At 42.9% G+C, this 14,816-nt stretch overlaps 1 protein-coding gene and 1 long non-coding RNA gene across 3 annotated transcripts in view; one reads left to right on the forward strand and one right to left on the reverse strand.

Moving 5' to 3' along the window:
* LOC138948718 (receptor-type tyrosine-protein phosphatase kappa-like) overlaps positions 1-14,816 on the reverse strand; it is a 52,664-nt gene that overhangs the window by 23,946 nt on the left and 13,902 nt on the right. Inside the window, exons 7-11 of the mRNA XM_070320324.1 lie at positions 13,100-13,220; positions 12,314-12,537; positions 7,035-7,076; positions 6,392-6,593; positions 5,696-5,811 (exon numbers count right to left, since the gene is read on the reverse strand). Coding sequence (XP_070176425.1) covers positions 5,696-5,811; positions 6,392-6,593; positions 7,035-7,076; positions 12,314-12,537; positions 13,100-13,220 — 705 coding nt within the window. The remainder of the gene's footprint in view (positions 1-5,695; positions 5,812-6,391; positions 6,594-7,034; positions 7,077-12,313; positions 12,538-13,099; positions 13,221-14,816) is intronic.
* LOC138948723 (uncharacterized) lies at positions 741-5,211 on the forward strand. 2 transcript variants are annotated; one of them, XR_011450067.1, is made up of 4 exons: positions 741-971; positions 1,326-1,508; positions 2,291-2,381; positions 3,378-5,211. It is a non-coding gene; the product is annotated as an uncharacterized lncRNA (long non-coding RNA). The 2 variants fall into 2 exon arrangements; XR_011450066.1 differs by having other exon boundaries at positions 741-1,508.

The following is a 14,816-nucleotide window of genomic DNA, read 5'->3' on the forward strand; positions in this document are numbered from 1 at the left end:
CAGCCAGATTCGGAGGAGAACTGAACGGGGCTGGATTGGACACACCCTCAGAAAACCAACATCCAGCATCACCCGCCAGGCTCTCACTTGGAACCCGCAGGGAAAAAGAAAGAGAGGGAGGCCGAGAAACAGCTGGAGGCGGGACACAGAGGCGGAACTGAAGAGGCAAGGCAACAGCAGGGCAGAAGCGGAGAGAACAGCCCAGAACAGGGTGCGATGGAGAAATGTCGTCAATGCTCCGCTGGGGGTAAAGGGCCCAAGTAAGTAAGTAATATGGCTTAATAAATGTGGCCACCAAAGCCGCGCAGACTTAACTTCTTGTATGCTGCAGGGAGGTGTTGAGTAAATGATAATTGTATTCCTTTTAACACATGGTTTAAACGTTAAGAATGTTGTACTATTTTCTGTCCAACGCTTTAATCTCTCATGCTTGAGATAATGACGTTATTTTAATTTGATTCGATTGATTTGATTTTCTTTTTTGCGACGTGAAAATCACGTCAGCAAATGGAGATAAAAAAAAGATCTGACAGACAACACACAAGTCAAAACACTTCACAAACATCACAATATATCACTTTTCACAACAACAACAAAACCGCAACCAAACCCACCCACGCCCCCACATTCCACACAACCACACCTGCCTCTATCTCAACCTCTCCACCCCAGACCAGTACACAGTATCCATATCAAATAACCAAAGGGAAGTAATCGCTCTTTATGCATACGACATGTCAAACACTGTACATTAGTAAGACGTGGAACTTGCGAAGAAAATGCGAAAAAGTGTTTGTGGGTTATCGTCCCTAGTCACATGCTGGCGGCGAAAACAAAATGGCGGATCGCGTAGGTACCGATCGTGTGCGAGGTGGTGGTAAATTGTGCTCGGCTTTTTGTTGCAAGAACGCCCGTTACAAACAGAGCTGCTTCGGGAAAACTTTCCACAAGTTCCCTACAGAAGAAAAAAGGTGGGTTGTGCAGTGATTATTTCATCAGGTTTACCTTCTTCAGAATGAGAATGCAATGGCTCGAGTCAACTCACTCAGTTGACTACAGCGTCAGCGAGTACTTACGAATGTGAGTGTGAGTCAGCAGTCAGTACAAAACAACAGTTTACACTTGATGACAAACCCGTGGGCATTATTTGTCGAATCCTTTATCAAACCTTGCTTACGGGAAAACTACAGTACAAAGGTACATCACTCATCCGTTTTGCGTTCAGGCAGAGCGTTAGATTTAGACTGAAGATCTGATTTAGCTTTTTTTGTCTTTCCTTTTTGCTTAGTTTAACAATAACATTGTTGTTTTTATTGTCAAACTAGGTGCAGAATATGGATGCAATTCACAAGGCGAGAGGACTTTGAAAAGCTGCAGCCAGCTGATGTTCAGTCTCAAGCTTTGTACTGATCACTTTGAGGCCAACCAGTAAAACAATCCTGCAGAGAGGATCACTTGTGTGGAATGCTGTCCCGACATTGTTTGCAGTGCCCAATCCACCACCGAAGGTTATTTATTTATTGGTTTTAGGTTTTTGCAAACCAAAGAAGCACACTATTAAATGCAGGTTGAGTAATGACAAGTTTGAGGCTGATGTAAGAATTGAAAACAACAGCATTGTTCCCATCAAATAATGCCTGTTTGCATTTAGCGCAAAAAAATGATAAGGCCAACAAAAAAAAGTTACTTATTTTGGATCGACGTCTTGATTATGATGATATGATGAACTTATTTTGCAAAAAAACAGCCCCAAATGGCAAAAAAGGTATAGGGTCGGCGTCAACAACAAAAAAGTTGTATGTTTCTGGTCACCTGACCCTACCTATGTTTTCCCGACGACCCTAGACTTTTTTTTTTTGCATTTTCAAAAATAAAAGGGGTATTCGAAAATTGTTTTCCTGTTTTTCAACAAAATAGTTAAAAAGATGGTTTAAAAAAAAAGTTTAGAAAAAAAATCTCCACCTTTAGTCATGTTAGGTCACAAAAAAGTCTGTTTAAGGTAACATAGGCCCCCCAAAAATAGCGTCGGTAGGTCGGCTTTTTAGTTTTGTATTTTAGCCATCTGAATATTTTAATTTTATTTTTTAATGCCCCCAAAAAGTCTAGGGCCGGTGGGAAAAAAATAGGGTCGGTCCGGATACCGTAAACAGATTATTTTTTGTTTTGCCTTACCAGAAACATACACTTTTTTGTGTGGCCTAAGACCAATGCCATAAAATTGGGAGAATTGTTTCATTGTGACTGGGTGTTGGTTGTGAGTTTGTCAGTGAAAGAGCTGTGCAATTTGCAGGTTGCTAGTGGGAGGAAGCCACCATCGCAAAGGGTAGCTACAAATGAAGCCAGCACCGACCTGTCGCCTGATGCACAAATTGTTCAACCAGGTAAGAGATTTTTAACCATGAAGAACACCCTGACATCAAAAAAAGTTTAAACCCATCCATTACATAGTTGATAATTGCTGTATAGGGTGACGGGCGCTGTGGCGGGGTGGTAAGACGTCGGTCTATTAACTCGGAAGGTCGAGGGTTCGAATCCCGGTCGCGGCCGCCTGGTGGGTTAAGTGTGGAGATGTTTCCGATCTCCCAGGTCAACTTATGTGCAGACCTGCTAGTGACTTATCCCCCTTCATGTGTACACGCAAGCACAAGACCAAGTACGCACGAAAAAGATCCTGATCCTGTAATCCATGTCAGAGTTCGGTGGGTTTTAGAAACACAAAAATACCCCGCATGCTTCCCCCGAAAGCGGCGTATGGCTGCCTAAATGGCGGGGTAAAAACGGTCATACACATAAAATTCCACTTGTGCAAATAAATGAGTGCACGTGGGAGTTTCAGCCCACGAACGCAGAAGAAGAAGCTGTATAGGGCGGATGCATGGATGGATGAAATTGTACCTGTAGTTCCCACACGTAAAGATGGGAAACATATCCTGTTAGAGGCATGGTGTAACAAGAAACAATTAAGTGGCTCTATTCCCATCTCCCTCCCCCCCCCTTTCCCCGTCGCGATATAAGCTTCGTGGTTGAAAACGACGTTAAACACCAAATAAAGAAAGAAAGAAAGAGGCATGGTGTGTGAGGAGTTTTACCTGGTACTGTTGTCCTAATCAATCAATCAATCAATCAATATAAAGCTTAGTATTCCGTGGGTACAGTTCTAATGGCCTCACCCATTCAGTACCAAACAAGGTCAATTCCATCATTGTTCCACATCGTATCCATAATTGCTAATACACTTCATTTCTGGCCTGCCTTCCTACGCTATTGTTTATTTTCATTTTGTGATTGAATTACACGTGTTTTAATTTCTTCCAGGTTGTAACTTGTTATGGTTATGTTATTTTATGTGTGTTTTGTGTGTGTGTTTTTTTTTTAAGATGACATTCAGGCGATCCTGGAGGACATAGGATGTAAAGCATCAAAGTCGTCATCCTCCCCATCCCCTCGTGAAGCGGAACTTCGGCAGAAGGTCAACAAACTGAGGAGCAAGGTTTTCCGATTAGAAAAGAAAACGATGGAACCCCGTGTAAAACGAGCGAGTAAATTAGCCAAGCCTCCCAAGAAAGACTTTGTAATAGAACAGTTGTCTCATATATTATCAGGCGAGGCGAGCTATTTTGCCATTTATGCCTGTTACATATTTACCGGTTATCTGCTGCTGTGTCCAATCCTGGCAGAGACGGAACGCATGTTACCAAGGAGCCGAAGGAGAGTCGATGAGATGAGAGAATGTGATTAACAATTGCCAACTCTCTCCGTACAAAGAGGGTCCAAAATTGTATCAAAATATAGATCGTAGGGAATTCAAAATAAAAAAAGACAATAGACAAAACATGTACTTCGGCTCATAGAGCCTTCTTTAATTTTTAACTCAAAAGTCCATGCTCCGAGAGTCCTTTTTTTAATTTTGAATTGCCTACCATCTATATTTTTATACATTTTCAAAAAGATTCAACAGTCACCTTCCGTTATTCTTGAACTTGGCTATCCCAGCCTTACCTCAACATTCAATATTCCTGTGATATTTTTGACGTAAAATCAATTTTTACTGTAAAACTCTTCGGCAAGAGGATTGGTCCAAGCAAACAAATAATAAACTTGTAAGATTTTTCCTGATATTTCCGATCAATTGCCTATGGTTTTATTTAGCTAAAAGATTCAAACGTCACACCTATGACTCATGGCTATTTTTAAGGGGAGAGTAGCATCCCTGGTGTGTTGTTTTTGATGTACCTTTTAGTCTGTTTACCGTAACATAGGCACACAAAAAGAGGGTCGGTAGGTCGGCTTTTCTTAAAAAAAATTTTATAACCATCTTTTTAAATTATTTTGCAAAAAAAACAGGAACAAAATTGATTTTTTTTTCTTTTTCTTTTTCTCCAAATGCCAAAAAAAAGGTCTAGGGTTGGCGGGGAAAAATAGGGTTGGTCGGGATACCGTAAACAGACTATTTTGCTTTGTTTTGCCTAAGCAATGACTAACAAACTTTCTTTAGGGTCTGACATTGTATATACTATACAATTTTTGGGGTATTAACTAAATACATGTATACAGTTTTTGATTCCTTTTATACTTTTTCACAAATTAGCCCCTCCCCCCCCCCCCTTTTTTTTTTTTAGTCTGCCCTGGGGGCGGGAGGTCTCCTAATTTCGGTTTCTAGGGTCATCTTATGCTTCCCCATGAGCTGAGAACTTAATTTAAAATGGGCCACGATTTTTTTATTTGTATTTTGTAATTGTGCCTTTGTCCAGTCACATGATTTCACTTTGTACTTAAAAACTTGGCACTGTCATCATTTATTGCTATTTATTGTTCAGTTGTTCAGTATTTATTGCTATTGGGCATCAGTTGTTCAGTTGCCCTCTTTCGAATGAGCCATGCATGCATTATGGATGTGTTTAGCGAATTGGGATACCTCAAGCAATGTAAAAGAAGAAACAATGTGAAGCAAACATATAGCACCAAATAAAATAACCGAATCAGAATGGCAACTTCTTCAGTGTATGTGTGTGTGTGTGTGTGTTTGCTGTTTTAAATACCGAAAATGTGAAAATAAAGCAAGTCACAACATGAGAAAGATCGACTGTACTAGTCATAACAAAGCAGGAGACAGCCTGGCCAGCATGCAGCAAAGGGGAATAACTCGTATTTAGCCATTCTCATTTCTAAGCATGCCCAATGAGGAAGTTATCCTTCTTCCCATTGTAGTTTCTTTGGACATGTGTAATAGAGTAAGCGAGAGTTGTACGGAACCTTATTTCCTGGCATCTGAGAGAATAACAAGCATTGAAATGAACAAGCGACTTTCATCCTCAAAATAAGGATGATCACCGCAAGCTCATATGCTCATCATTCTCTAAGGCACTCCAACTAACACCTACGTACACAGTCATATACAAGAACCAGCTTTTACTTGTCGACCGGACATAGTCCTGAGATCAAGACTGGTTTAAACAGAACAAACACACAAACACACACATTGTTACAGGGTCGCCTCGAAAGATCAGTTAGAATCTCAAACAGAATGAGGCAGAGCGATGTTAATTAAGATATCAAATAACCAAAGGGAAGTATGCATAAAGAGCGATTACTTCCCTTTGGTTATTTGATACCTTAAACATCGCTCTGCCTCATTCTGTTTGAGACACATTATCCAGTCAAATATGTTCTGGCTGAAATGAAAACTTAGACTCACGGATCTCAGCGGTGATGTGTGTGATGGCCTCTGTGCCATTAGCAGAGGAGATACTGCCCAGCCCCTGAGCCCTCAGAATCACCGAGTATTGCCTCCAGTCGGCAGGGTTCCCCAGCCTGCAGTACACAATATCACTCGTAAGTTTTATTCTCTTTCACATCTCTGGTCGTTATTGTGTATTTGTGTGTGTGTGTGTGTGTGGGGGGGGGGTATGTGTCTCTGTGTGTGTGGGTGGGTGGGTGTGTATGTGTGTGAGTGTGTGTGTGGGTGTGTGTGTGTGTGTGGAGAGTGTGTGTGTGTGTGTGTGGAGTGTGTGTGTGTGTGTGTGTGTGTGTGTGTGTGTGTGTGTGTGTGTGTGTGTATGTGTGTGTGTGTGTGTGTGTGTTAAAAAAACATAGACAAATTCTCATCTCGGTAATCATCATTATTGTTCGAACGTCATTGCAGTCGTAAAAAGACACATGCTTTAACGCACTACTGCAAACATATTTCTGGTTTCACATAACAATAAAAGTATATCCTGTATTTTGTATTCTAATGTTAAACCTTTAGCCAGAATACAAAATACAGGGCCAAAAAACTAAGGGATGGAGCAACCTGCATGCAGCTGAGGTTTGAAAAATAAAAATAAAGGATTTTTTTTTTTAGTCTGTTTAAAGGTTTTCTTTGCTGTCCCCACAAGGCTCCTCGACTCACAGGTAACTGGTGTCGGCCTGGCTGACGCCCACGGTGGTGACGTTGCTATCAGCAATGACGGCACAGTTCCCGAGCCCTGTCAGCTGGTACGACAGCGAGATGTTCCACGAGAACTGACGGAGGTTGGGGGCAATAGACCACGTGATGAGCACCGAGCCATTCGGTTGGTTAGTGGCCGTCATGGTGTTGAATATTTCTGAACCTGTGTGCGTGCACGTTTCGTAACCAGGAATCAGTTTCGAGAACGTTGCCCAAAAGTAGAAAACAGAGGCAACAACTACACACACGCACGCACGCACGCAAACACACACACACACACACTCACACGCACGCACGCAAACACACACACACACACACACACACACACACACACTCACACACGCACACACGCACGCACACACGCTCGCACACACACACTCACACACACACGCACGTACGCACGCACACACACTCACACACACACACACACTCACACGCACGCACGCAAACACACACACACACACACAATCACAAACACACACACACACGCGCGCGCGCACACACACACACGCGCGCGCGCAAGCACACTCTCAAACATAATGGCCAGAGATATGTAAGTGAGTCAAATATCTGACCGTCATACAACATAAAGAGAGACACTTACCAACGATGATGGGGACTGTTACAGGAGGAGGCACAGTGGTGGCTAGAACACAACAAGAAAAATAATCACTGGGGATTCTAAAATTGAGTTGAAAATAAACAAGAAAATTGGTTGATTAAAATCAACATGGCCGAAGCAATGTTTTCATAAAAGAAGCGGTATTGTACGGGCACATGTTGAATTTGGGTTACATGTGTTGCATTTGAAAATCCGTAGGCATAAAAACATGCAACGAAGAGTGATAGGTCCCTGTTGGGAATATAGTCAAGTGGATAAATTGATTACTTATGTTTCACACTAGTTTTTCTGTTACAGCAGTCCCTCTCATGAACGGACACCCTTGGGCCAGTGCAAACCTGTCCGTACAAAGAGCCCCCCCCCCCTTCACACACACTCAGGCACACTGACGGACTGAGTGAGTCTTTCTTTGCTACTGGTGAACGAGCTCTACTTGTCCTAAAAAACGAGACACATGTCACCTCTCCGAATGCATTCCAATAAATGACCGCTCATGCGGCCACCAATAAGGTCAAACTACTACAACTTATAACTGAAACAAACAAAAAAATTCCTTTAAAAAACCCAGTTAAATCAACGGTGTCAAAAAAAGAGACATAAAAGAAATCCTCAAATTCCTGAGCATACAGGCACCCCATGAAAGCAGCCACGAACATACTCACAGAGGCACACATGCTTGTGCATATACTTTGCAAAAATATTAATTGAAAACCTGCATAATTATGTGGTGATTTTGTGTGTGTGTGTGTGTGGCTTTATTGAATACTTCAGGCAGTGACTTTTCCCTGTCCAGTTTTCTCTTACCCCTCGCTTACCCACTCCCCACTCCTTTACCCTTCACTCCCTTTACCCAGCCCCGACAGCACAAATTGGTAATCTGCAAGGCAGAGTACACATTTTCTAAAAGGAAGACTACTCCTCTTCAATTATATCCAGAGATCTTCCAGCTGTCTCCACCATAAGCCAAGTGGTCGAGTCTTATACCCCCTTTCCACACAACCGTTCTAGGTCCCGTTCCCATACCGACCAAGGAACGGTGCGGGCACGGGAGGGATCGGGACAGAACCGCAATGAACGTAACTGATCGTTAACGGAACTGCTTTGAACGGTAGGGTCGGTAGGGACGGCTGAGTTTGGGCTGCATGTTCAAATTTTTAGCCGTTCCCCTCCCGATCAGAATGAACGGTAATGGAACCTCAACCCATCGGTAACGGAACGCTTGGATCGTTAAAGGAACTTAAAACAACGGTAACGCAACGGTAGCGCTCTCACACACTGAGTTGTCATAACCGCATTCCACACATCCGTTCTAGGTCCCGTTCCCTTACCGACCAAGGACGGCTGCCTCTATGGTCAGACGCTGCTGAAAGATGCCAAAAAACGGCCGTTTGCGCAGCGTTCCACTGTTGTGGCAGCAGTCCTTGGTTGGTACGGGAACGGGACAAAGAACGGTTGTGTGGAATGGGGGTATAACTTTTGACACCGACAAACTGAAGAATGAACAGATCTATGAGGTAACCGTCTCAATGGTCCAGGCTCAGGAAACAAATAGTATTTATGGCCTGGGGCGATTGTAGCTTCCCTTCTTCGTGTCCGATGACAAGGACAACAAATAGTAGAGCATAGTGCAATTTCATGTTGGCATCTTCTCCACTAAAAGCTATAACCCAAAGACTGAAGACCAAAGTGCTTTACCCCACTTCTGACCCGAATCACCCCCCTCCTGCTAGGTACACGTGCACTCAAGTTAACCTCTGCTTTGACCTGTGTGCCAGGAGTCGGATGAGAGAGAGAGAGCGACAGCGAGAGAGCGACAGCGAGAGAGCGAGAGAGACACACACACACATAGACAGAGACAGACATAGAAAGACAGAAGCGGAGAGACTCAGAGGGAGACACAGACAAAGACATACATACACAGAGAGAGAGAGAGAGAGAGAGAGAGAGAGAGAGAGAGAGAGAGAGAGAGAGAGAGAGAGAGAGAGAGAGAGAGAGAGAACACTGTAACTGATCTCGTGAGAACGGTAACAACACGAGACATGTCACCTCTCCGAATGCATTGCAATAGATGACCGCTCCTGCGGCCATCAAACATGGTGTAATATCTGTTTATGCCATCAGTTTGCAGCACTCAAATCATGAACTTATTACAACACAATCAGTTCCAACAAGGAACAATAATAATGGGGTCTCATTACGAATGAGGACCATACGGTAAAAAAAAACCCCACTAAACTTACATCATATCACAATACAGTCAAAGAAATAAAGAAACATCAGTACTCTAAATATCGACGAGTTTTGCAGAACCAATCTCCCAGGGCACGTAAGAAGATTACAATCATTAAAACGAACAAGTGACTTTCATTTTCAAAACATTACACTAATCAGTGTCGAAAGATAATGACGTAGGCTAATTTCAATCATTACAATACACTGTACATCACGTGCCGTTATTCCTTCCTTTGTCATTACCATCCTGAACAAGTCAGCGACTGTCGGATAGTAATCATCAGAAATGATTGAAATTATTTCCCCTTAGTTCTCAGCAGTCACGTGACTTGTGACTGCAGGGCTGAGGTGCAAGGGAAAGGTACCACCCAAACGGGAGCCACTCGCAGTGTGTTTGGATGGTTGAAACTGAGATTTGTTGTGATGTCAACGAATCAGAGCCCGCCGGGCCGTTTGTTTCCTCCCGTGTGGGTGGCACCCACTTTTGGTTCGTGCACCTCAAGCCTGATCACTTCTTCAGTGCGTTTTTGTTTGTTTGTTTGTTTGCTTAACGCCCAGCCGACCACGAAGGGCCATATTATGGCGGTGCTGCTTTGCCATTTAACGTGCGCCACACACAAGACAGAAGTCGCAGCACAGGCTTCATGTCTCACCCAGTCACATTATTCTGACACCGGACCAACCAGTCCTAGCACTAACCCCATAATGCCAGACGCCAGGCGGAGCAGCCACTAGATTGCCAATTTTAAAGTCTTAGGTATGACCCGGCCGGGGTTCGAACCCACGACCTCCCGCTCACTGGGCGGACGCCTTACCACTAGGCCACCGTGTTGCGGTCTCTTCAGTGCGTAATGTGTTTTCATTTTGTTTTTGATGACTAAGGCCCCCCAAAAAATAGGTGTGGTTACGGTAACATAGCCAAAAAAAATAGGGTAGGAAGGCAGGCAATCACTTTTTTTTTTTAAACTTTTTTTTCTAAGGCCAAAAAAAAAAATTTGTCTGTTTAGGGTAACATGACCAAAAAAAGTAGGGTCGGTAGGTAGGTAGGTTTTTTTTTTTTTTTTTTTTTTTTTTTTTTTTTTTGGTGTGTGTGTGTAAATGCTATGTTGGCTGAACATTCACTTCTTATATTTGATGAATACATGTTTCAAAACTAACGTATAAATAAAACAGAGAGAAAGGGAGAGAAAGAGACAGAGAGAAAGAGAGATTCTACAGTGTATGTTCAAATTCACTTATAAACCAAAATAAGTTCACAAATACATCCACACAAAAAATTGTCATCTAACTTTAATTGTTTAAAAGAACACCACAGTTGAAACAAGAATCTCAAACTGAAACATGTTTTTCCTCTCCTTTGTTTTGTATCTAGACTTTAATGTCTATTTCTTCTTTTGTTTTCTTTTTATACCCTGAAAAAGTCCACAGACCTCAAATGTTGACTTGAATGAAATCATTAAACATTTTCATTCAACAGAAACATGTTCAAATTCACATATTTAAACCAAAATAAGTTCACAAATACATCCGCACAAATTTTTTTAATTGTTTGAAAGAACACCACAGTTTAAACAAGAATCTCAAACTGAAACAGGATTTTCCTCTACTTTGTTTTGTATCTAGACCTGTGTCTTTTTTACATCCTGCAAAAAGTCCACAGACTTCAAATGTTTACTTGGGTGAAATCATTTAGCATCCTTTCTGCCTGGCGAGTACACTTTAAAAGTTTTAGTCAACAATCTCAAAATGTCGTGGTGAAATCATTTTCATGTGACACTTTGATGAACTTTAACACACACACACACTCACAAAAACACCCCCCCCCCCCCCACACAAAAATAAAATAAAATAAAAAAACGCACAAACAGTTGACATAGTTCTAGAGATGCAATGGATGAAAGATTGGGTTTGTGCTAGTTCACTTCTTTCTGCCAAATGGCCTCTGAGTGATGGGTGTGTTCTGTGTTGCACAAGAACGGCAGATAGGCAGCACTGTTTTGAAACACTTCTTTAGTTCCTGGTCTGTGTAAGCATCCTGCTCCCCACAGTAAGCACAGAGATCTTTCCTCCCCAAATCAGCACCATAATAGGGTAACTCAATGGGGGTTGCACAGGTGATGTTGGGACGCAAGACAAACTCACTGACCTTTCTGCTTTCGGTTTGGGTAGCGATCGTGCTTTTGCAGAGCCCATCAGCACTTGAAAAGCGTTTGCCGGTTGTGAAACTGATGGCATTTCGGTCGCTTCCACATCAGCATCGAGAATTTGGCTGCACTTGAAGTGAAGTGACTTGATATTGAAGGATTTTAACTCGCCAAGCGAAAGGCCCCAGTCCAGTTCAAAGCCGTTCTCACCAGAAAGAGATTCCGATCCCAAACACTGAACCTCGTAACCCTTAAGAAGGTCGGAATGAATGTCTTCGTGATGTAGTGAAGTGTTGTTGATGTTGGGTATCTACTTATTAATTTCGTTTGTTCAAGATGGTCACACTTTTGAAAAACAATTGCATAACACTAACAGGTGCCGGCTTTGGCACTCGCCGCACTGATTTCGCGATGCGTATCCATTTTTTTTTCACTTCTGTGATGACAAGGGAGGCTAATCTTAATGCTTGGTTACTTCCAGTATGGCGCGCGACGCTCACTTTCGTTCCTAATGAAACGCCAAATGTCTCTTTTTAGCATTTTTACCTCTTTTTTTTTTTTTTTTTTTTTTTGAAATCAAAAAAAAGTTTTTGGGTCGGCGCCAAATTGATAGGGTCGGTCGGGTTACCCTAAACAGACAATTTTTTTTTTTGGCCTAATGTGTACAAATCAAACTCCTACTTGACAGGGAAATAAGTGTGCGACTCGGGCGCGTTCGCTTTTCATTGCGTTTTCTGCACTCGTTTTCTTGTGTGTGTTTTTGTTTTGTTGGACAAATGTAATAAAAAGTTATAGGGTCGGCCCCTAAAAATAGGGTAGGTCGGGTTACCGTAACCACACCTATTTTTTTTAGGCCTAATCAGTACACTGGTCAAGCATACTCACTGGAGCACGGGACACGCACTGGCCGCTCGGTGACCAGTCCCGGGCTGGTCTTGTCATCCACTTTGTTGTCGTCGCCGTAGTGGACGTCCACGCGGAACAGGTAGTAAGCATCGCCCGTCAGCTGGTTGGTCAAGGTCTGGGTGTACAGCGTCTTGTTCGCGTCGTGGGCCTGTGACTGGTAGCCTTCCCAGGTGGTGTTGGTGCCGTTCAAACGCCACCACAGTCTGAAACACACGACATTTGCTTTTTTCCTGTGCCGTTGTTCTTGTTGTATGTTTCGTTGTCGTTGCTGTTGTTGTTCTTGTTGTTGTTTTGATTGGTTTAATGTTATGCATTTACAATGTCGTCCGCCACATTATTCTTTTGTTTCTAAGAGCACATTTATAAGTTCATCTTGTTGTGCTCCTTTATTACATCTGAAAGACACACACTCACACACACACACACACACACACACACACACACACACACACACACACACACACACACACACACTTACACACACACACACACACACATACACACACACACACACAGACACAAACACAGACACACACACACACAAACAGACAAAAACACACACACACACACACACACACACACACACACACACACACACACACACACACAAACAGACAAACACACACACAAACAGACAAACACACTCACACATACACACACATTTACACACACACACACACACAACCCCTCACACACACACAACCCCTCACACAAATACACACACACAACCCCCCTCCCCCCCCACACACACACACACAGGTATACCTGTATTCCGCCACAGGTAAGTCCCCAAAGTCGTTCTCCCTGTTCCAGGTGGGCCAGGTGAGGGTGACAGAGCTACAGGTTGCTATGGTGACAGTGGGAGGCACAGACAGCTTGGGGAGGCCTGCATCAAGAAGACACAGCAACAGTCAACAATACAGTGGAACCCCCCTTTTAAGACCTCCAACTATCTGTCAAAATCAGATCTTACAAAGGAGGGAGTCCTAAAATGGTGGTACATATAGAAAGTCTAAAAGAAAGTCTTAAAAGGGGGGTTCCATTTTAGCAACTTGCAACTTTCTTTCTTTATTTGGTGTTTAACGTCGTTTTCAACCACGAAGGTTATATCGCGACGGGGAAAGGGGGGAAATGGGATAGAGCCACTTGTCAATTGTTTCTTGTTCACAAAAGCACTAATCAAAAATTTGCTCCAGGGGCTTGTAACGTAGTACAATATATTACCTTACTGGGAGAATGCAAGTTTCCAGTACAAAGGACTTAACATTTCTTACATACTGCTTGACTAATAATCTTTACAAAAATGGACTATATTCTATACAAGAAACACTTAACAAGGGTAAAAGGAGAAACAGAATCCGTTAGTCGCCTCTTACGACATGCTGGGGAGCATCGGGTAAATTCTTTCTCGTCCCAACCAATATGGGACTCCCCCTAACCCGCAGGGGGGCTAAGGGAGAGTTTTTTGTTTGTTTGTTTGTTTGTTTGCTTAACGCCCAGCCGACCACGAAGGGCCATATCAGGGCGGTGCTGCTTTGACATATAACATGCGCCACACACAAGACAGAAGTCGCAGCACAGGCTTCATGTCTCACCCAGTCACATTATTCTGACACCGGACCAACCAGTCCTAGCACTAACCCCATAATGCCAGACGCCAGGCGGAGCAGCCACCAGGTTGCCAATTTTAAAGTCTTAGGTAAGACCCGGCCGGGGTTCGAACCCACGACCTCCCGATCACGGGGCGGACGCTAAGGGAGAGTTAAAATCAAAAGGAAATCAACAGACGTTATTGACAAAAAAAAGTAGGGAGTGATCCTGCCGTAGCATGATAGTCTTGAACTGAAATCACGCTACTAGGCCTATTACAGCTACACAGCGTATGGTACACAATGAAATCACGTTTGCAATCACGCTACTATTACACCTACACAGGGCATAGTAGGCCTACACAATGAAATCACGTTTGCAACCACGCTACTATTCGGCCAAATAAAAAATATATGTTGGTTCAGGGTAACTTGACCAAAAAAGATAGGGTCGGTAGGTCGGCTTTTTTCTCTCTCTCTTTTTTTCCTTTCTTTTCTTAAATTTAGTCGATTTTAAAGGAGATTACTTCCCTTAGTCTCGGTATGGTTCGCATAATGTGCCAAAAGTTTAGTGGGTTTTTTTTTAAAAATGAACAAAAAGTTTTAGGGTCGACGGAAAAAAATAGGGTCGGTCGGTTTACCCTAAACCAACATTATAAGATGTTTGATGGGTTGTGGACAGACCAGCTTTGTTGTCGGTCCGAGTGAGATCATATCGTCTTTTGTTCTATATTTATTGACCAAGGCCGAAGGCCGCGGTCAATAAATATGAAACAAAAGTCGATTTGCCCCCCCGAGGACCGACACAAAAGCTGGTCTGACAACAAACCACCAAACATAGTTTTTGTCATCATTTTGGTAGTGAGAAAATAAGTGCAAAATCAACACAGGGA

This window comes from Littorina saxatilis, linkage group LG15, assembly GCF_037325665.1.
Source record: "Littorina saxatilis isolate snail1 linkage group LG15, US_GU_Lsax_2.0, whole genome shotgun sequence".
NCBI classification, from domain to species: Eukaryota; Metazoa; Mollusca; class Gastropoda; order Littorinimorpha; family Littorinidae; genus Littorina; species Littorina saxatilis.